We start from the raw sequence: 21,017 nt of genomic DNA, 5'->3' as shown, positions 1-21,017 counted from the left end.
TAAAAAAGGTATTGGAGATGATTTTTGAATAATGTTGTCAACATTTTTGGAATTGTTCTGGTTTAAAATGCAAAGGGATACATTAAATATTCTGTGTATGAACTGTTCCATACAGGGGAACAAGCTATAGCTAAACTGAAACACGTATTTTTGAGAGTTCTGGTCCATCCATGGGATGAAATGGGACTATTTTGTAGCAATATGGGATGAAACTCAATTGTTCTGAGCAGAAGTAATTTGGGAGGGAGATAAGAATGGAAAGAAGCCAAGGACACCAATAGTAGTTCTGGGAAGGCATAGGATGCAAGAGAACAGTGAGTGAATTAGTGGGACATGACACATTGTAATGCTGGTAGCAGCTAAGGAGGTCCAGAGCAGGACAAGAAAAGAAGGGAAGGCATATACAATGTCAGAGATAGGCCTGCGGAAGTCTCTGGTGGCAGAGGGTCAGAGGGAAAAAAAGACACAGGGGAGATGGGAGAATAAAGATGGTCCCAGCTCTTCAAGGTAGGCAAAATCAAGAAATGGACAACACAGGAATTCCAGGAACATTACCCTATTGCTGCAGGTATCATTAACAGAATTTTGAAAGCCTGTTCAAAACTTCTACTGCCCCTTTTTACCCACAGCAAGATCAACATGGGACTCTTCTGAGCTTCTTTCTTAGCCATTTATTTGCCCAGGGCTGAGCAACCATTTCTCTTCTCCCGCCTCCTTCTCAAAGCCAGAGTGAAACTACTCTATGGCCACTCAGCAGGGCATATTGTGCTGGGAACTGCTGAGGTGAGGGGCAAGGGGCCTTGTATCATTCATCCCATAAAAGCACTCAGAGATCCCATTGGATTTTTTTCTATCAAAACCCCAGAACAATCCAAACATTCCAGATTTTGTTAATCAATTTAGCATCATGCTTTTTCTTTCAATTCCAGATTTTGTTAATCAATTTAGCATCATGCTTTTTCTTTCAATATGTTTTAATTGAATAATTATGCATCTATTTTGCAGTTTGCACTGGTTACGAATCAAGAGTCAATTTGATACAATAATTAAGGCAACAGGCTAGAAACTGGGAGATGATCAGTTCTAGTCCTGCCTGAAGGCATCTAGGTCAGGGGTCTCCAACCTTGGCAACTTTATGACTCGTGGACTTCAAGTCCTAGAATTCCTCAGCCAGCAAAGCTGGCTGGAGAATTCTGGGACTTGACATCCACAAGTCGTAAAGTTGCCAAGGTTAGAGACCCCTGATCTAGGTAACCTTTGGCTAGTCATTTTCTCTCAACCCTAGGAAGAAAGCAATGGCAAACCATTTCTGAAAACCCTTGCCAGGAAAACTGCAGAAATTTGTCTAGGCAGTTGCCAGAAATCAAAAACAGACTTGAAGGCACAAACAATCAAATACATACAAAAAATCCTGAATGGATAGTTTTTCCTTGCACGTTATTAAGTCATTAAAGCAGAGTTTGGAAAATATTATATTAACTACAAATTACTGAGTCTTATAGAAACCCATGACTTTATCAGTTCTTAATTTCAGCACTTACCTCCCTTAACTCATTGTCCAGGCCAATGTGTTCTGAATGTTGTCGAATACGATCTTTCCTTCGCTGGGCAGTAGCACTGCGACTCACCCACCGGCTACAGTTATTTAATAGAAAAGAAGCAGGAGAACAAACTGCAACAAATGTCACACCTGCTCATTTCATAGAAAACACATGCACATCTGAGAAAGGGAATTTGCCCAGAAGGGCACATTATGAACCAGACAAAAAAATGAAGGAAATAACTAAGAAAATATTAGCCAATGGAACCATACAGTTAAAACATTTCAAAGGCTGTCTAGACCAGTGGTTTTTAACCTGAGCGATATTGCCCCCCAGGGGGTGATTTCATTTTTCCGGGGGGCGATGGAATGAAAAGGGATGACAGGGGGGCAAAGGAATGAAAAGGGGGCAATATGGGGGCGATGGAGTGAGATGTTTTGGGGACACTTTTGAGACTTTTTTGTACAGTGAATCGCTGTATATCTGTCGTACAAAAACATCAGATCGCTTGCTATTAGTGGATTGAATTGTGTTTTCAAATGTTCCTCCAGCTAGCCTCAGTACAGAACGCCGTACATATGTGAATACGCATCGCTTATCTTCATGCGCATTGTGCAGCAGCCTCTACCCATACAGTGGCACTCCATTGGCCAGAATATGGGAGATATGGGAAAAGATTGGAAATAAATTATTTGCATCGATATGTCCTGATGACAATTTTAAAGAAAACAAAAAAAGTGTTTGCATAAATTGAAGAATTATTTCCTATAATTGAGAGGTTATGTTGGGGGAGGGGGGCGATGACAACTTCCTCATTGCTCAAGGGGGCAATTCGTTCAAAAAGGCTAAGAACCACTGGTCTACACCAACCCTATCCCAGAAAAACGCTTGGTTTTTCACTCAGAGAAGTATTTCCATTTACAGGGTGCTTAACCACTTTTGTTTTTTTTTAAAAAAAAACATGAAAAATATAAATCAAAATAGTGGGTTATCTGATCTCATACATACTTCCCGATTACTTTGCCAACTTGCACTACATGCAAATACTTAAGTTCTTTTATAAGTAATTACAAAGGATTACAGGATAATTAACTGAGATTAGCGTATTAGCAACCTTATTTAATCATTTAGATTTTGCCGCAATCATTTCTGATTACTCCAAGTTAACTAGCAGTTAGAGATAAATTGAAAAAAAAAAAAACCTAAATGAAAATGTGAGCTCCTGCTTAATTAAATTGTTTTTTTTTAATTCGACTGAGGAACATAAGAATAAGAATGGAAGTCTTAAAATTTTAACATTGGATTGAACTTGAAAAATCTATCTGCTAACATGCAATGTTCCACTAGCAAGATTTGAATGTAATGACCAGTGGAGAAAGACTTGTAATAATATTAGCTTCTATACTGATTTAGGTAAGGGCAGTATATAAGTTATGCTACTTATTATGATCTACATAAGGAGAGAGGCTGCTCTCATTGTCATTTCTGGATATTCTTCAGGGAACCGAGAGAAAATACATTAGAGAGTCTTCTTAAAACCCCTGCCAGATACACTGTAACTGTAATTATAGTTGGGAATTTTGGGACTTATAGATCCAGTATCTAGAAAGCACCTGGTGGAAGAGCTTGGGGGAAGGAACAGACTACCCATATTTCCAGTAAACAAAAGAATTAGCGTATATCATTACACTGCTACACACAAACTATGATTATTAAATGCTTTATACAGCCTACTTGTTGTTGATAGGCCCAACTGCCAACACATCTGATTGAAGTTTGGGGAAGAAACCTTGCTCGTATTTGCCTTGACCTATCTTCATATCAAGCAAATGTGGATGAATTGCAGTGTGATCCATCTTTATCAGCCGTTGTTCAATTGCTTGAGCTGAAAGCAATAGACAATACTTAGGAGTTTTTAAACAGAGAAATTCTACCTATGTACGGTAGCATCACATATACTTTTGCACCTTGCCCATCTAGATATTATTTTGTCATTTCATTCTGAAGAGGCAAAAAATAACCCACTAATTGATGCCCTTATTTCAAATTTTTGAAAGACTAAGTAGAAATAAGGAAAGTGCAGGGAATTTCTTCATTCCTGACAAATCACTGGAGTTGTAGACAGAAATAAAAAGTTGGGCTAAAGATTGTTGAGGGAAAAAGGGAAAATTGTAGGTCACCTCCAACAGAGTTCCTTTAGATAAGTTACACAACAGAGAGAAATTCAACATCTTTCCTCAATATTCATACTGTTACTGTATTTAAAAAAGCTTCAGCTAATTAGAGCTACTGTTTGATGTCACTTCAATTCTGTCACCCTCTTAGATTAAGACAATGTGTAAGGGAAAATAATTTTAAAGTCAATTATTTAAATGTAACCTTTTCCATGCTGAGGTTGCTGAAAAATTATCAAATTTCAAATCTTTTTCAGTCTCCAACCTGTGTGCCCACTGTCCTTGGCCATCAATTATTGAGGTACTATTTATTTAGAATCATTGTCTGCTGCAGAAAGTCTCCCATAACCCATTGGTTTCACCAAGAAGTTTGATTATGTGAATCATGGATAAACTAGATGTTGATTGTACTCCTAAATGTATACAGTGGAGTGCTCCATAATTTATTTAAAAGTAGAATTTCTGAAATGTTGCATGAAATTTTATAGAGCTCAAACTGTGATTTCCAAAGTTTGTGAAAATTCATCATGCATTTTGAGATCTTTGCTAGGGATTCCTGTCTCAATGCACAATAGCTCTGAGTTGTAGAAAGGATTTCACACTCTGATGTGAATCATAATTTTGGAAAAGCCACAGTTTATCAATAGTTGTTATGTGCTTTTTGATTGTGTGTCTTTGAAAGATACTTGGAAGCTTCCACATGGTGTAAAATACAGTAGCTATTGTTTCTCAACCTGAGCAGTGTGCAAAAGTATGGACTTCATCTCCCAGAATTTCCCAGCCAGTCAATACCTCTTAAAGTCTATACCTCTTTATGTTTCTAAGGTTGAGAAACACTGCAATGTGCCATCGATTAACCACTTTTGCTAGCAGAATCAATAATCACTGATGGTTAGCTTCTGGGAGCAATACAATTAATCCCCTTAGAGACCCTAACCAGGGATTTTCCCATCCCTGGATTAAAAAGACAACATCTCAACTTGAATGATTTAAGATATTCAGTCCTCTCCTTAATCTCCCCAACCTCTCCCCAAATTGGGCACCAAATTTGGTACTAACCACACTAGCCATCCACTTTTGCAGCCCTAGATCGACAGCAACTCCTGTGCAGAATAAAGTTGAATTTATTCTGTCTATTTTTAGATCTTTTGGGTTTAAACTTGTTGCAGTAACTTTTACTGAAAGCAGAATCCCCACTAGAAAACTTTACAAATGAATGAACAGAAAGTATGTTAGAATAAACAAGGCCCAACTCAGACATCGGAGCTTTCTTAGATTCACTTAGAGACTTAAATATACTTTTACAGAGATGGACAAAATTTCCCCCCAAATTTACTATTCATAAATTACTACTGAAAATCCTGATATCTTTATTCAAACAATTCCAAAAAGCAATAGGGCTATTTTTTCCCCCTTGTTATTAAAAAAAAAATCATTTATCATAGAAAATCTACCAATACCTGCTTCTTTTAATGTGGTGCATTTCTGGTATGTTGATGTTCTTAATGAGGGAATCCTGACATTATAGAGCCTCATTTTTTCAATTCTAGAGTCAAACACTCGTAGAAATGGATCTTTTTCTTCCCATTGGGACATAATTTTATTGTCAATGAACGTTGCAAACATTTGAGTTTCAATGAAGTGGGAGAGGAAAGGAAGATAAGGCTCCGGTTGATCTGAGAGAAATGAAGCCTAGAGTGGAAGAGAGGAATCAAAATGGAACAAAATTAGTTATATTAGTTAATGTACTTGTGTCATTTCATTATTTGCTCATATGCAAGGTTCAATAACCAAAGATAATTGCAATAGGGAAAAATCAATAGTCTGGATTTCATTGTCCAGGTAACTATTGAGAAATCCACCAATCAGTACAGCAGTACCTTGGTACTCATTGTTCATTGGTTCTGGGAGGCAGGATGACTACCAAAAATTATGAGTACTAAACAATTTTTTCCCATAAGAAATAATGTAGTGAGTCAAAAGGCAGCCGACAACGACAAGTTCCAGCTTGTGTGTTAAGTACTAAACAAATGATGAGTACCAAACAAACAATTACCGGGATAAAATTTTCACATCAAAATGTGTTGAGTACCAGATTCGATCAGTTTCAAAGTAGTTGAGTATCAAGGTACCACTGTATCTGCTTTAACTCTTCACAGCACCAATTGTCCTCCATTTACAACAATTCGTTTAGTGACCATTCAAAGTTACAACAGCACTGAAAAAAGCTTATCACCATTTTTCACACTTATGACTGTTGCAGCATCCCGGGATCATGTGATCACCTTTTGCAATTTTCTGACAAAGTCAATGGGGAAACCAGATTCACTTAACAACTGTGTTACTAATTTAGCAACTGCCGTGATTCATTTAACAAATATGGCAAGAAAAGTCATAAAATGGGGTGTGACACACTTAACAAATTTCTCATTTAGCAACATAATTTTGGGCTCAATTGTGGTTGTAAGTCAAGGACTACCTTCACACAGGTGGAGACAGCTCCTTTCTTAGGAGCTAAATACCCAGAGATAAACACCTCAACAAAAGAGCGCCTTAACTAGATCACAGGAAAACTATATAAAAATATTTTCTGCAAATAGGTAGAATTATACCTCTTTGCAAATCCTACTGGCCTTTCCACTCAGGAATATTTTTTTTAAAAGGGGGAGTGAACCAGGAACAACAGTCTTAGGTAGCCCACAATTAGGAGGAGAATTTCTACTGTTAAGTAAGGCAGTTGTTAAGAGGGTCATGCCTAATTTTACAACCTTTTTGCCACAGTTAAGAGAATCATTGCAATTGTTAAATGAATTGTGTGGTCATTAAGTGAACCCCCATTGGCTGTGCTAGTCAGAAACTGGATGGGAAGGTTGTAAATGTAAATGGTGTTCACATGACCCCAGGACATTGTAGCCATCATAAATACATCCTAGTTGCCAAGCACCCAAACTTTGATCCCCATGACTGTGGGGCTGCTACAACAGTTATACATGCAAAAACAGGTCAAAGTCACTTTTTTCGATGCTGTTGTAACTTTGAACTGTTGTTAAATGAAAAAGTTGTAAGTTGAGGACTACCTGTGCTACATCTGTAATAAAAATCTTAAGGCAAAGGTCTGTATCAACCTGACTTAGAAATCCTTTTTAATTCGAGGAAGTCTGAATATAGCATTATATGAGATAACAGTGAACTTTGGGCATCCTAAAGATAAAAGGCTAAATTAGCTTAGAACAGGGGTGGGGAACAATGGCCCTTTTATGACTTGTGGACTTCAACTCCCAGAATTCATGGCTGGCTCAAGAATTCTGGGAGTTGAAGTCCGCAAGTCATAAAAGCGCCATTGTTCCCCACCTCTGGCTTAAGAAGAAAAAGCATCTGGCTTCTTTTACTTTGTCAAAATTTTGCATCTGTTCCCTGTTGGTCAGCCAGGATTCCCTGTCCTGTGCCGCTTGAATGACAAAAGCCTCATAATCGGAAAACATCTGGGTGAAGCGGTTGGCAAAAACCTCCCGGAGCTGGACATTCAGCTTGTAGTCCTTCATTTCCTGTTCGTCACAGTGGAGTTTAACATCTGTTCCTTTTTCTGTCAAAGAAGCAGTGATAGCCATTTTGTCTACTGCCACTCCTGTCCTCTTTGCCAAAGCATGGAGGCGGGCGATTGTCTCATTGCCTTTGAGAAACTCATACATGTTGATGGCGTTGCTGGGCACATTCCCGTTCTTTTTGTCGTTGGCCAAGTCATAAAGGACAAGATTCTTTAACTTGGCTGCACTCTCACTACAATGATGACGACCCTCAAGAGGAATCCCAGACTGAAGGAGAATTTCTGAAATTTCCTGGATGAAATCCAGCTTATTGGGAAATTGAGGAAGCTCTTCTGGTAACTCAATGAAGTGATTGTCAATATCCACAAAACAGAGGTTGGCCTGGAAAAGAAGAACAAACCATTTTTGCAACAGAGGAGATTTATTTCTTGTAGGTTTGAACTGAGAAAAGAATATGTAGATATAAGGATTCAGAATGAAATCCTCTTCTTGTTCAGATAAGCAAATACTATTAGTAAATTCAACATTCAACATACGTTTACCTTAGAGGATCATTTCAAAAACACAAAAACAAACAAAAGGAATACCTTTCAGGGTTTGTATGCTAAGGACAGACATTAGTGTATGGCTCTGAAGATATCAGTTATCCAGTATTGTAAATCCACTATTGTAATGTTAGCTTTTCAAGGATAAATAGCATGACAGTCATTATGCTTGAAGCAGCTAAATAAACCCATTATTCACCATGATTCATTTAAGATGTACAACTAACCAGGAGGTCTGGGTTGTTCTTCTCTAAAGAAGCTGGTATCAGAAGCCAAGAACAAGTCAAAGTCTCTAGTTCACATGTGACACTGAATAACCCACAAGTGCCACGGGACAAGCAGTTCTCATTTCTAAATAAACCAGGTCACATTCTGACTCACTGCCATTTATGAGTGCAGTATGTGAGTGATCAGACCACCATTGTCGGCAAATCTCCTTTGCTTGTATATCTTAATCACCCACAAAATTGGAAGAATTACCCCACATTTCAATTTCTATAGGAGTTTTACCTTTTCTATTCCTGCAAATTAAGGTAAGATCTGTGCCTGCTATTGTTTTTTACTTTTGTTCTCATCACTGTTTTTTTATAGTGATTATGTATTTATGTATTTATTTATTTTGTATTATGTACTTGCCAATTTGGGATACAAACTGAAAGGACATTTAAAAAATAAAGCAAGCACTCTCTTTCAGCAGGAAAAGCAGAAAGCTAAACCATAATTAAATTACTCCCAAATTAGCAAAAATACCTGGAACACAGGAAGGACGTTTATTAGAAAATCCTTGGGGGACATGTAAAATTAAATATTTTCAAGCTTTTAAAAATTCATTGGAACCAATGGTGGGCTATTCTGCTGACAGACTCAATTTAGCCCAATACCCTTTGGTCATGTTTGTAAGTACAGTTTGTAAGTACAGTATAAAGGAAATCTTTGCTTTTTGCTAGTAAAATCCAAAGTTTCCTGCCTAAGGTGTTGCTTGACAATAAAGCCAACTATCGCCATGATAGTTGAATGTATTCTCTGAAGTGTAAATCTCTGTTGGGGATTAAAGAGTGAACTATATTAAGAACTTTGATAAAACCAGTGAAAGCCCAGATATAGAGGGATGCTGTGGAAAAGACTAATTATTTCTTTTAGGCCAGGGGTGTCAAACTGGCGGCCCATGGGCCAGATGCATCATGCACAGGCCACGCCCACTCCGGCTCCCCAAAGGCAAAAAATGTCACGCTGCCTCATGATATGTCACGTGACGTGATAAGATTTGACACCCATGTTTTAGGCTGAACTCACTACAAGATTTGCCTGTTTTAAGTGAACTGACTGTTGAAGTAAGTTTATTTGCCCCAAAAGCCAAGCCCTCATATTTAAATCTGAAGCATACCTGAAAAAGGGTAGCATAAAACCTACATATTTATAAAGGCAATGAAAACTGATTCTTTTTAGACTTTGAATGAATGTTTTATTGTTATGCTAAAGAACTCCACTTTTGAGAACATGCTTCTAATAAGAGGGGAAAGGATTATAGCTTGAACTAAAGGCCAACATTTCATTGATCAGGATGTTCAAATGTTGAAAAATACTTTTAAAACACATCATCAAGATTCTAACTCCAGCATTCCAAAGTTATTTTTAATAGGCTATATTAGAATTGATTTCTCTAGGATTAACATACTTATTTTGGCTAGGGAAAGGCAATCCGTTTGCAAGTACACTAGTAAAATTATCTGCAGTATTGTGATTCTTTCTCATGTTTCAGTTCTAATAGACAACCATCTATCAGGAGTTCATTTAAAAGGCTTGTTAAACTCTATTTAATATTCTAAAAGCGCGGAATGAGATTTGAACCGGGAGAAAATCTGAAGAGATCATCTCTTCTAAAAGCATCCCATAACAATATGATGACTGAGTAGCAACCTGAAGAATGTCTGAAGACCAGCTGTTAGAATTTTATCCGGAATGCACAAGTGGTTTTATATTTAGCCCCTGAAGTAGCATCTGGTCTTAAGCAAGAAAAAGAAGGTAGAATTGAACTAATGCTTCCTGGCATTCCTACATTAAAGTCTGGAAAGTTGCTTTAAAAGGCTCACTATTAAATGTAGTCTCCAGTTTCTTTCCCTTCTTTGTGATACTAGTTTCTTAGCCTGATATGCCTCATATATATTAATGTGAGAAGATGCCACCTCAATAGGTATAAAAACAGCTTCAACAAAAATTAATAACGAATGAAGGCAAATATACACGTCCCAGCATAATAATGCAGGATCAAATCTGATGCGGTCACCAGGACCAGAATAGTCTGGACAGGAAAGAGGTTCCCTAAGGATGGGCTCCAGCACGAGTCCAAAAGCTTGGAAGACTAAAACTCTGGTCCCAATGACTGACTCAGATTGGATCCTGCAAAAATCAATAACTGCAAGGATTTGCAAATTAAAGTCCCAAAAATTCCTTAAGACAGAGGCTGTAAGCCTTAACCCAACTTCCAATGTTCAGAGCAAATACTAGAACCAAACATTTATTTTCTATAGCCCTTTAATTACAAGCAGACACAATTGTTTCTAAAACCTAAATTGGCTAATAGTGCAGTTAAACAAACCACAGAAATACATTCCATGATTTGTTTATTGTGATTTGCAAGCCAACAAACTTGGATGGTCTCTTCCAAACAAACTGGAAATTGAAGATCAAGAAGAAATCATAGGAGAAGGAAAATAAACCAGAATTTGCATATGCTGGTTAAAAAAACTAATCAAAATCAAGCATCTCTGACCTCTTTTTCAGCTTGGCAGATGGAGGAAAAAAAGAAGGGGAGAATAAACTGTAAACTATGCTAAACTCATGCAGATTTCATTGAAACCTTTATCTGAATATACAGCAAGTCCTTCTGTCATTTCCTCCCAACCCTCAAAGAGGAGCAACTTCATTGTAGCATAAAATATTTACTAGAGCTGTGTAGTATGCTGAGTTTCATCTATATATATAGCACCTTTTTCCAACACCTTAAAATGGATACATCTTTTAGGAGAATAAGCAACTGCTTTCTTTAGTTAACTCCATGATTCTAGGAAATGTCAAACCTGCTTTAATATGCTCCATTCATTTTTTTTGCACCTTCCAAAGCACATGCATAAGAATTGACCTATTGTAAGAATTGAAGCTGATGAAATGGGAATCCCTGATTGTTATGCCAGAATATTATTTTATAAGCAGACAGATGGCAGAAACCTTCAAAGCTCAGAAAACAGAAGCCAAAGAGGCCCAGGATTTTAAACCTAAAAATTAACAATACATAGAGGACAAGACCATAGGGTACTGTTAAGATGTCTTTGTACATATGGCCTCTTATTTCCCAGCAATAAATTTTCTTACTTACCTTCTTGTGCGTCTGCCTGGGGATGTGAAGTGAGGAGATATTTTAATTAGAGTGCCTGGGTCTAAATGTTGACACTTGACTGTTCTGCTTTCACAAGATATATTTGAATTTCCATCTCATATCAATGTAAACAATCATAACAAGTCTTCATCCAAACATTGCACTGGAAATACTGCTGTTAATTTATTTATTTGAAAGATTTATATGGCCGTCCACTCACTCTCAGGGACTCAGGGTGGATTACTAACAGTAAAAACCCAGTATAAAAGAATAAAAAACAATAACTCCGCACCCTCTGGCGACAACACGCAATCAAATGAGCCACTTGATGGGTTCCATTTCACTCTGAGTTCCCCAGGACCATTGACAGAACCAAGTCTTCCGGGCCTTACACAATTGTGTCAAAGTGGGGGCCAGACTAATCTCTGTGGGGATGATATTCCACAGGAAAGGAGCTACCGTGGAAAAGACCTTCTTCTAGGTCACGGGTCGGCAACCCACAGCTACATCGGATGGGCAGAGGATGAGGCCAGGCAGCACGGAGTCTCCCCGCTGGCCTCCTCTTATGCTCTCTGGGAACCATCACGCCAAAAGGCAGAAAGAAGAAAGTCCCAGAGAGGGAGAGCGTGGGGTGGGGGGAGAGCAGTCTTTTCCGAGGGGAGGAGAAGCCAGGACGGAGCTGGACGGTGGCAGAGCCGGTGCAAGTCTCACTTTAGGCTCCACTCTTTAATCAAGCCCCCTGTTCTGTGCACATGCACGCGCACATTATATGGCTCCCAGTTTTTTCTTTTGTGAGGAAAATGGGTCCAAGTGGCTCTTTCAGTGTTTCAGCTTGCCGACCCCTGTTCTAGGTCCTATCAGATGTACCTCCTTAGGAGATGGGATCTGCAACATTCTTTGCTTTCCTGCTCTAATGGGTCAGGTGGATGTGGCTCATATGGTCCTTCAGATAATCCGGTCCCAAGCCATGAAGGGCTGTACACAACATTTACCTCTTGAGGAAGTTCCAGCTTAGAACGATCTGTTCCCTCTTTGGATTGGAGGCCCATCAAGTAAGGTACAGGAGCATCCAGGAAATGTAAGAGTGAGGCTGGAAGGATGGGGACATACACATGTTGCCACTGGAATGGGAATAGAAGGGTGGTAATCCCTTCTGCAACTGTCATCAGACGCTGATAGTCTAAACAAAGAAACCCAAAAGAGAATTGTCTTTAAAATCCCGTTACTTTCAATATCCCACATACATTTCAATGCCCAGCAGATGGCAACTGCAAAGCGATTTTTAAATCCACAGGATACACATTGTAATAGGCATTTATTGACTTGATTTAATGTGCAATAGGTTAACTCCCTCCCTGTTTAAAATGGATTAAATTATTAACTCTAGAACTGCCATTCAAAGCAAGCTATGAAATGTTTAGACAGCATGTAAATTCACTTTAAGACAGAATAACAATTAACTACAGAGGTTAATCCTTACTATGTATTTTAAACACATTTCCATAAAGTACTCTCTTTTCAAGTATTTTGCCAGCATTTTATTCCAACTGATCATGGCAAATTGAAGTTCAAAGAACTACCAGTCACTGGTATTAACAGCACCACGTTCTGAAACTTAAAATAGTTACAGCAGTAATGTGCCTTTTGATTAATTGAACACACAATTCTCACAGTTTAAGCTCAAGTACAACCCATGGATTAAATATAGATATGTTAAACAAGACAAATAACAACAAGATAAGCACTAGACCTTTAACATAATGGTCTATGTGTCTCGTTCCAAATAAAACTAGTGGAATATTTAACAAAAATGTTCAAAATGGGTGCTTGAGAAAGAGATAATTTAAATATTATTTCAACAACTGATTTTGATGTGAATGTCTCTAAAGTATGACCTCAGAAAATACAGATCAGTTCAATCTGAGATGCATGTACTGTAAATATCACAAATCACTAGCTATATGACTTCCCATTATCTCTCTGCTGGGGAAACATTAATGAGAAAAAAAATAACTACTCTATTTCTCAAGTACTGTATGTTTTCCATGTTTATGCCTTTTCTACATCAGAGTACATTACCAAGATTCCAGCATAGGAAAAAAAATACCCGTTTGATGAGCATTCATGCAGGAATTCAAATTTAAATGCCAAGGAAAGGGGACCCTGGAAACCCACAATTTTCTTTAATTCCAACCTAATTAATCCTTCCCAAGAACAGTAAAAGCCAGGCAAAATAAACTTTTACAAAAAACAAGAAAGCTATTTTGATTATCTCAGCCATTTGAGGCACATTAATAATGAAATCAAAGTTTGTAATGTTCTCACTGACAATACACAGGAGCGTCATTCATTCTTTCCTGCTCGCTGTGTGGGCTAGTGTAAAAACGCATTTCTCCCATGGTTCTCCATTAAATATAATGGATATATTTAAACTCCAGTTTCAGTGAGCCTATCAGCCAGTCACCAAACATACACCCCACCAAGTACAGTATCCTAAATCAACCTTCTCAGTTTTATGCATCTCAGGTGTTTCTCAGCAGTTTTAAGATAGATTGACTTCAACTCATGGCTGGCTGGGGAATTCTGAGAGTTGAAATCTACATAACTTAAAGTTGCCAAGGTTGAAAAACACTGGCCTATGGGTTTGTGGACTAGGGTTTCTAGGAGCTACAAATATAGAGGCAACCATATTGGGGAAGAGTATCCCCAATCATCACTAATCATCACTATGGAGGAGGAGGAGGAGGAGGAGGAGGAGGAGGAGGCCATATTTGCTTTCAGATACTTTTTGCTGGTGTGATCTGGAACAAAAATCCAATCTGCTTATTTTTCAGAACCTCAGTTCTTCAAAGCAGGGCACTGGCTTCTGCAGTGGCCATGAGTTCCATGTTCCCTTCGTTTCCATCAGGACAGGAACTCCAGAAAATTTCAGAAGGCTCTTGGAAGAGAAAAATACCAGGCCAAAAGCAATATTGTTTTTTGTTGCTGCTGTTATCTGACAAGGTTTAATGTATTTCCGGGGTGGGGGGCCAGTGAAATCTTCTGGCAAGCTTATCCTATTTTATAGATATATTCTCTTGTTTTACTAAACTGCTTTGGAAACTCTGCTTCCAAACTTTATTAAATGCTCTTGGGCAGAGAAGGGCTTTGTAATGTTATCTGCGAATGACCTTGAGGGGTGCAAGGAAGACAGCCATTAGACAAGAGAGAGAGGAACCCCCAGTGGCTTAAGTGTCAGAGAAAGTAAGTTAGCTAGGACCCACCCTAACAGACCAAGCTGTTAAAGCAGTGGTTCTCAACCTGTGGGTCGGGACCCCATTTGGGGTCGAATGACCATTTCACGGGGGTCGCCAAACAACGCAGTCCGCCATTTTTTTCGCCTTTTCCTTAGCTTTGCTACTCCCTTTTATTCTATTGGCTTTTGAATAGAATAGACTCTCTTGAATAGAGTCTAATTCTATTGGCTTTCAAAAGCCAATAGGAATTGTCCAGGCTGTCTCTGTCCTGCTGAGCCCGCCAAAAGTCCCATTCTGCAAACGGTGCTGCACCAGTTGAGTGGTCCTCGACTTACGACCGGTTGAGTAGTCCTTGACTTACGACCGGTGGGGGTCGCGGCATTAAAAAGGTTGAGAATCACTGTGTTAAAGGCAGAAGATTTGCACCTTCAGACTTTCAAGATTTTGTTCATGTAGCTTTACAATAAAGTAGCATTAGCTCCTATGGTAGTGTTTTCTGTCTGGTTTAGCTGGAGGGCTGACAGGCTTAAAAATAAAAGATTAGAAAAATCTATATTCTTCTTTAGATTATTTGTAGAATCGCTTACATTCTATGTATATGCAGAACTAACAATTCAATTTATCCTTCTCTGAGCTCAATCTTATGGGAATCATATTTTATTACTGCTCTCTAGGAAGCTGCATTATCAGTCTCAAAACAGTACTATTCTAAAACTATTGAAATATATATTTCTTCTCCATCCACCAAACTTCATTACATTCTTTGTTGGTATAAGAAAACCTCCACATTTAAAATTATTTTAAAGAAGCTAATCACTGTCAGGGATAATTGCTTTCAAAATAAGTAAGGTGTCTCTACAAAGCTATTTAAAACCAGAAAAACATTGGAGCATAAATCCTTGATCTTATCAATTAATAAGCATTTTCCTATCTTCTGGACCATTATAGATTTCTTGGAAGTTGGTTACTGCTTTCGGTGTCAATGTCCTGTCTTAGCTTGTGCCTACAGGTAATATTGTTAAGTTTTCAAAGAATCTGACAGATGATTTCAAATTTATTTCTTTTGCAACCTTGCACAGGGGGAAGGGGCAGTTGTAACTTTTGTAGTCAGGAGCGACCCATTATTAATAAATCTTATTCATACATCCCTTCCTAGCCAAAAAACCTTTGTGGGTGGCATATGGTAGGCAGTTCAAACTTTCCCTCCCTTTATCTACTTATCATTCTGTTGATAGATTCCCTGTCTGTTTGTCTGTCTTCTTATATGGCACTATAAAGAACCCTGGTGGTGCAGTGGTTAGAATGCAGTACTGCAGACAAATTCTGCCCACAGTCTGGAGTTTGATCCTGACTGGCTCAAGGTTGACTCAGCCTTCCACCCTTCTGAAGTTGGTAAAATGAGGACCCCAGATTGTTGGGGAAAATATGCTGACTCTGTAAACTGCTTAGAGATGGCTGTAAAACATTATGAAAAGGTATATAACTCTAGGTGCTAGGGCTAGGCAAATGATGCTAGGTTATCCGGTGTGCTATGGAAATATCTATATACATAGAAAAGGGAGACATTTATCATTTATCACTAGTCATCAGTATTTATTTATTTACTAGATTTGCTTGTTTTCTAGACAGGAGATAACTTTTAGAAACCATAGACACATCCTCCTCCATCCAGCAAAACACATTTTCCTTTTTATGAAAACACTCTTTATTGTGGTGTTAAAAGCCACATTGTCACAAAAGGATATCTGGTGATGTCAGTATTTTGGAAGACAAGAAAAGTCAAAATCACAGTCACATTAGGAGAAGTCCACTTACCTTGAGAATAAAGAAGAATCTGCATTTCTAGCAGGACACATGTAAACACTTGAATGAGGTTCTCCAAGCCCAGCAGCTCAAAAGCTTCCCGGAGAGCATAATCAGACAAGGGGAGCTCGTTTGGCCCTGGTCTCTGGCAGACTATAGGCTCATAAACCCCATAGAATTTGAGTGACCTTCCTGGGGGCGGAAGGGGTACTTCGTAAAGAATGTTATGTATGTAGCTTTCCAGAGGCAAAGGTGGGGGTTGTTGAGAAGTGACCGCTTTGTAAAGTTGGATGAGGAACTTCTTGCAGGCTTGCATGAAAGGCAAGGGAGCAATGACACATATACACTTGGAAACGTAGAGCGTGTCCCTGTTGATGTCGTATGAGTTGCAGCGCTGCATTTTGGCCAGGGATGTGGAATCTCCTTCATCCAGACTACTGGCCAGCGAGTCCATGCTGCATGACGATGAGGCACAGACGCTGTTGCATTGCTCTGCGTTGTGCATCTGATAAAGCGTTTGCATGGCTGCACAGATCTGCTTGCTCGTGACCTCCTCAAAAAATGTGAGTACAAATCCATAGGTGCGGGATCCATCTTCCCGAGTAATAATGAATGAATGGAACTGGGGATCTCTCTGATCAGACTGAGTCCTGAAGGATAGCCCTTTGGGCATGCATAGCTGTGGGAAGAGAAGAGGAAAATACATTTGTCAGCTGCATCGTAACATCTATTATGGGCATACTGTACTGTAAAATCTATAAAGGTAAAGGTTGTCCCTGTCCAGTATGTTCAACTTTTCCATTTCCTCACTGAGGGGGTCAGCGTTGTCAGAAGATGCTTCCATGGTCAGGTGGCCAACATGATTATACGCCAAAGGCACATGGAATACTGTTACCTTCCCATTGAAGTGGTACCTATTTATCTACTCGCATTTGTATGCTTTTGAACTGCTAAATTGGCAGGAGCTGGGGCAGGAACAAGAGCTCATCCTGTCATTCGGTACTTGGGTCTCGAACTGGCAACCTTTTGGTTGGCAAGCCCAATGTTTTAACCTATACATAGTTATATTATAAAGCAAATAATGCTTATTAACAAGACACTCAGGATGAAAAAAACCCCACTTTCTTAACATTTAATTAAAAACAATATTCTTAAAAAGTTATAATTCCCAGCCTCAAGCTCCACTGATTTTGCATAATTGTGTAGTGATGGAATTTGCCACAGCTCTTAAAATTAATTTATAACCTTGTGCATTAGCTATGGAGTTCTCAAGAAAGCAGTTAACAAAAAGCCTATTTCCTTAGCAAGTAATGCGCATTATATAAAATTTAAAAGGGTGTGAATATTACATGCATGTCAATTATATATTCAGCATTAAGGCTAAAAGTATAGCTACAGCCAGATAATTTAATAGTAGCAAATATTTTGTATATCAATTAAAAATGTATGTCTAAACACTGTAGCTAAAGGGAATCCAGTTCATTGTTATACAAATGCACTAATCTGTATAAAACTCTCTTGAAAAGCAATCTCCTGGAAATATTTCATGAGAAAATAGGAAAAGATGAGGAAAATGAAGCATGAGTTCAGTACAATTTTTCCGATGTACTTGTTAAAGTGTCTGAAAGAAGATCTTCATTAATTTTGTTAGCACCAATACAGCAACACCTCACCCATCAAGTACTAAAGCTGCCATATGCCTGGAAGACTCATGAAGCTGTTTTGGTGATTGTGCTGCCCACTTTTGTGTGACTGACAGGATCACACATGCATACACTGACCCACTGGATGCTCATCATTAGTAGCCAAAATGGTACCAGATATATACAAGAGGAATTATCAGCAAATCTGGAACAATCTCAAAATAACCACAATGGGAAACCCAACAAACTCCCAATTGAGAAAAATGAGCATGCTCAATTTTCACGAATAAAGGCAAAGATACGTATCCCAGTCACCAGGACTAGAAGTTTAGTCTTCTGAGCTTTCGGACTCATGCTGAAGCCCATCCTCAGGGTACTTCTCCCACACCAGAATTCTGTCTGATATTCTGGCGAGAAAAAAGTTCCCTGAGGAGGGCTTCAGCACAAGTCTAAAAGCAACCCAAATTGGATCACACTCAATGCTGCTGGAAGGAGTGGCAGGATTGAAGGGTAACAACAGAAATTTGAACATTCTGTCATTTGTCATTGCCATTTTTTCCTCAAGAACATATGGGTTGGTTCCATCAAATGGGAAGACACCAAGTGAGATCTGAAGCCCTTCTTCCACTCTAATTATTCAACTGCTTGGAGCTTTTTGACAAAATATGAAACCACTCAAATGAAAACAGTTTGTATAGATCTGAGAGTTGATCAATTGGGAGATGTTACCTTTGCCACCATCTGAAGGACAGACTTTTATCTATTAGCAAAAGTCAAGAAAAGAAGACCAAGGATGCAGCACACAGACATTTTGACATCTGCTCTTAATTAGACTATAATGTATGGAACTAGCCAGTTTCCAAGCTAATGCTTTAAATCTAATTCTCTATATAACTTGAAGAATGCATCTGTGTGTGTATGAATGTTTTAAATAATTGAACAAAACCTATTTTTAAAGCATTCTGCTCAAGTGCTTATAGAATTATCAGTTTTACTCCCTGACAATTTCCCATAATGCCACAGGGACTCACTGAAGCACTTTGCCCAATCAAAGATCAAGAAACAGCCATCACTATATGCAAAAAAGCAGTTTAAACATGTGTGGCATAACTGTGTAACTCTGTAGAAAAACAGAGTATTGCAGTTTCTAAAATGAAACTGCTCCCCTTCCATTAGCTAATTTCTATTAAACAACTTCTATTAATGTTTTACCATCTGCAGTTTAATTAGCATCTAGTAACAACAGAAGGCTTCTCTAGATTAACCTAAAAATATTTGAACATTTTCCTGCAAAAAAATCATTCACTAATATAAAAAGCAGACAAAAATACAAGGTAATGGCAACATTAATTCTGAAAAAATGAGCAACATTTCTCTGCACTTAATATTAAAAAAACTGTTCATGTTCAACAAGGCTTATTTCCACCATTCAACCTTCCATATTACAACATTACGAAACTTGTGTACAGGAAGGAAAAAATAAGAATTCTGGTATTGTGCTGTTCCATTCACTCACTCACACACAAACATAACTGTGATTTAGTGAGGTTATTAATACTCTCCAGCAATTCCCTTCATCAAAACCCGAGAACTGTCCTGTTAAGACCCGCCACAAGCAAACCAATGCTAGTCCACAGAGCAATGGCCAAAGAGTCCACACGGGACTTGAAAGTTTCTCAATCAAAATAAATCCACCAGGCAAATTTAAATCTATAACACAAGAGAGTTCATGAGGCCAGAAAAATTCAGAGTTTCCAAGGCACGATCCAAGTCAAAGCAAGGTATCAATCCAAAGCAAGGCAGGAATCACAACTACCAGAAAACACACAGCTAGGAAACAAACACATTGTTCCCAACATTGCCTCCATCTGTCTGCTGTGTTAAATAGCCAGCTTCTGGTGCAGCCCATCAAGAAGGGTGAGGCTTTTTCCTCACAAATAATCTGGCTGACCTTCTCTGCTCCTGCCTTTTCTCTGCCCTACATATTCTTGGATCAGGTGCAGAAGGCAGTTCCCCTTCCTACTCACTTAACTGCTACTGCTGCATGCTTTCCCTATCTGGAGTCTCAGGACTGGTCTGTTGCAGCTGTGCTTCAGCCAACTACCACACAGATGGCTGCTTGGAACCACCGATAACTGATTCATCCTCCCCCGAGCTGACATCTAGAGAGGTATCCAGGGAAGCATCTGGGGGAGTCATCACAGGTATTTAGCAAATCGTCACAATTTCTTTAAAAGTTAATAAGAATATGAAGGCTTCAGTAGTTTGATGGTGTCTTGGTGGACATTAGGTCACTCCTCATAAATGCATATACAGGCAATCCTCAAATTATGACCAGTCACTTAGGGACCACTCAAAGTTATGATGGGCCCTGAAAAAGCTACTTACGACCCAAATTTAAAGTTTTGAAGCCTATCACACCTACCACCATCACTCTGCAGTCATGTGACTGCATTTTGGGGGCTCAGCCACCATTCCACATTTATGGCTGGTTGCAGTTCCTACAGAAATGTGACTGTGATTTACAACATTTTTGCCAGAAACTATTGTTTACTTCTGGTTTCCAGCAAAAAACACTCCATAGCAAACCATGAGCTCCCTTAACAACTGCAGATCTAGGGGAAGGAATGGCAGAACCTGGTGGCAGAGTTTAAAGAGGGATCAGCCTAGAATCTCTACGTAGCCACAAGTGAGCTAAGTCCAACCCTCCTTGAATTTCATTCAACCATACCTAATCCCAAGCAGGTTCTAACCGTTAGTCAAGAAGATTCCTATGTATAGGCTGTGAGTAGCAATGTCAATTTAATTGGACCTGTGGACTGATCTTTTGTGCCTGATAGCAGCACTTATTTTACAATTGACATATTCGCTTAATGACACAAAAAAGGTCATAAAATCAGGCACGGTCATATGGTGACCCACTTTATGACCGTTGTGTCTTACAATCAAACTTGTGGGCTCAATTACGATTATGAGGGCTACCTGTATCTTATTAAAGAATTCACAGTTCTTTTGGTGTGTACAATAATCAGATATTATGAGAAGCTATACTGTAAGGAATATTTTTTATTATGAAACAGAAGTATAGGGATATTTTATCTATTATTATAACATGGAGAAGCAAATGTTCAAAATTTTTCTATTAGACCAGAGGTGT

At 38.7% G+C, this 21,017-nt stretch overlaps 1 protein-coding gene across 4 annotated transcripts in view; it reads right to left on the bottom strand.

The window, feature by feature from the left end:
- The window catches only part of DENND5B (DENN domain containing 5B), a 134,489-nt gene that overhangs the window by 37,040 nt on the left and 76,432 nt on the right, over positions 1–21,017 (bottom strand). For all 4 annotated transcript variants that reach the window (XM_039333160.1, XM_039333169.1, XM_039333177.1 and 1 more), the window contains 6 exons: positions 16,230–16,896; positions 12,171–12,358; positions 7,105–7,641; positions 5,176–5,407; positions 3,276–3,426; positions 1,542–1,635 (listed from right to left, as the gene is read on the bottom strand). In XM_039333160.1, the coding sequence (XP_039189094.1) occupies positions 1,542–1,635; positions 3,276–3,426; positions 5,176–5,407; positions 7,105–7,641; positions 12,171–12,358; positions 16,230–16,896 (1,869 nt within the window). The remainder of the gene's footprint in view (positions 1–1,541; positions 1,636–3,275; positions 3,427–5,175; positions 5,408–7,104; positions 7,642–12,170; positions 12,359–16,229; positions 16,897–21,017) is intronic.

Source organism: Crotalus tigris, unplaced genomic scaffold (genome assembly GCF_016545835.1).
Source record: "Crotalus tigris isolate CLP2741 ecotype Arizona unplaced genomic scaffold, ASM1654583v1 scf7180000017625.6296891, whole genome shotgun sequence".
NCBI classification, from domain to species: domain Eukaryota; kingdom Metazoa; phylum Chordata; class Lepidosauria; order Squamata; family Viperidae; genus Crotalus; species Crotalus tigris.
Note: the sequence above shows the minus strand (reverse complement) of the source record. Positions and strands in the feature narration are given on the sequence as shown.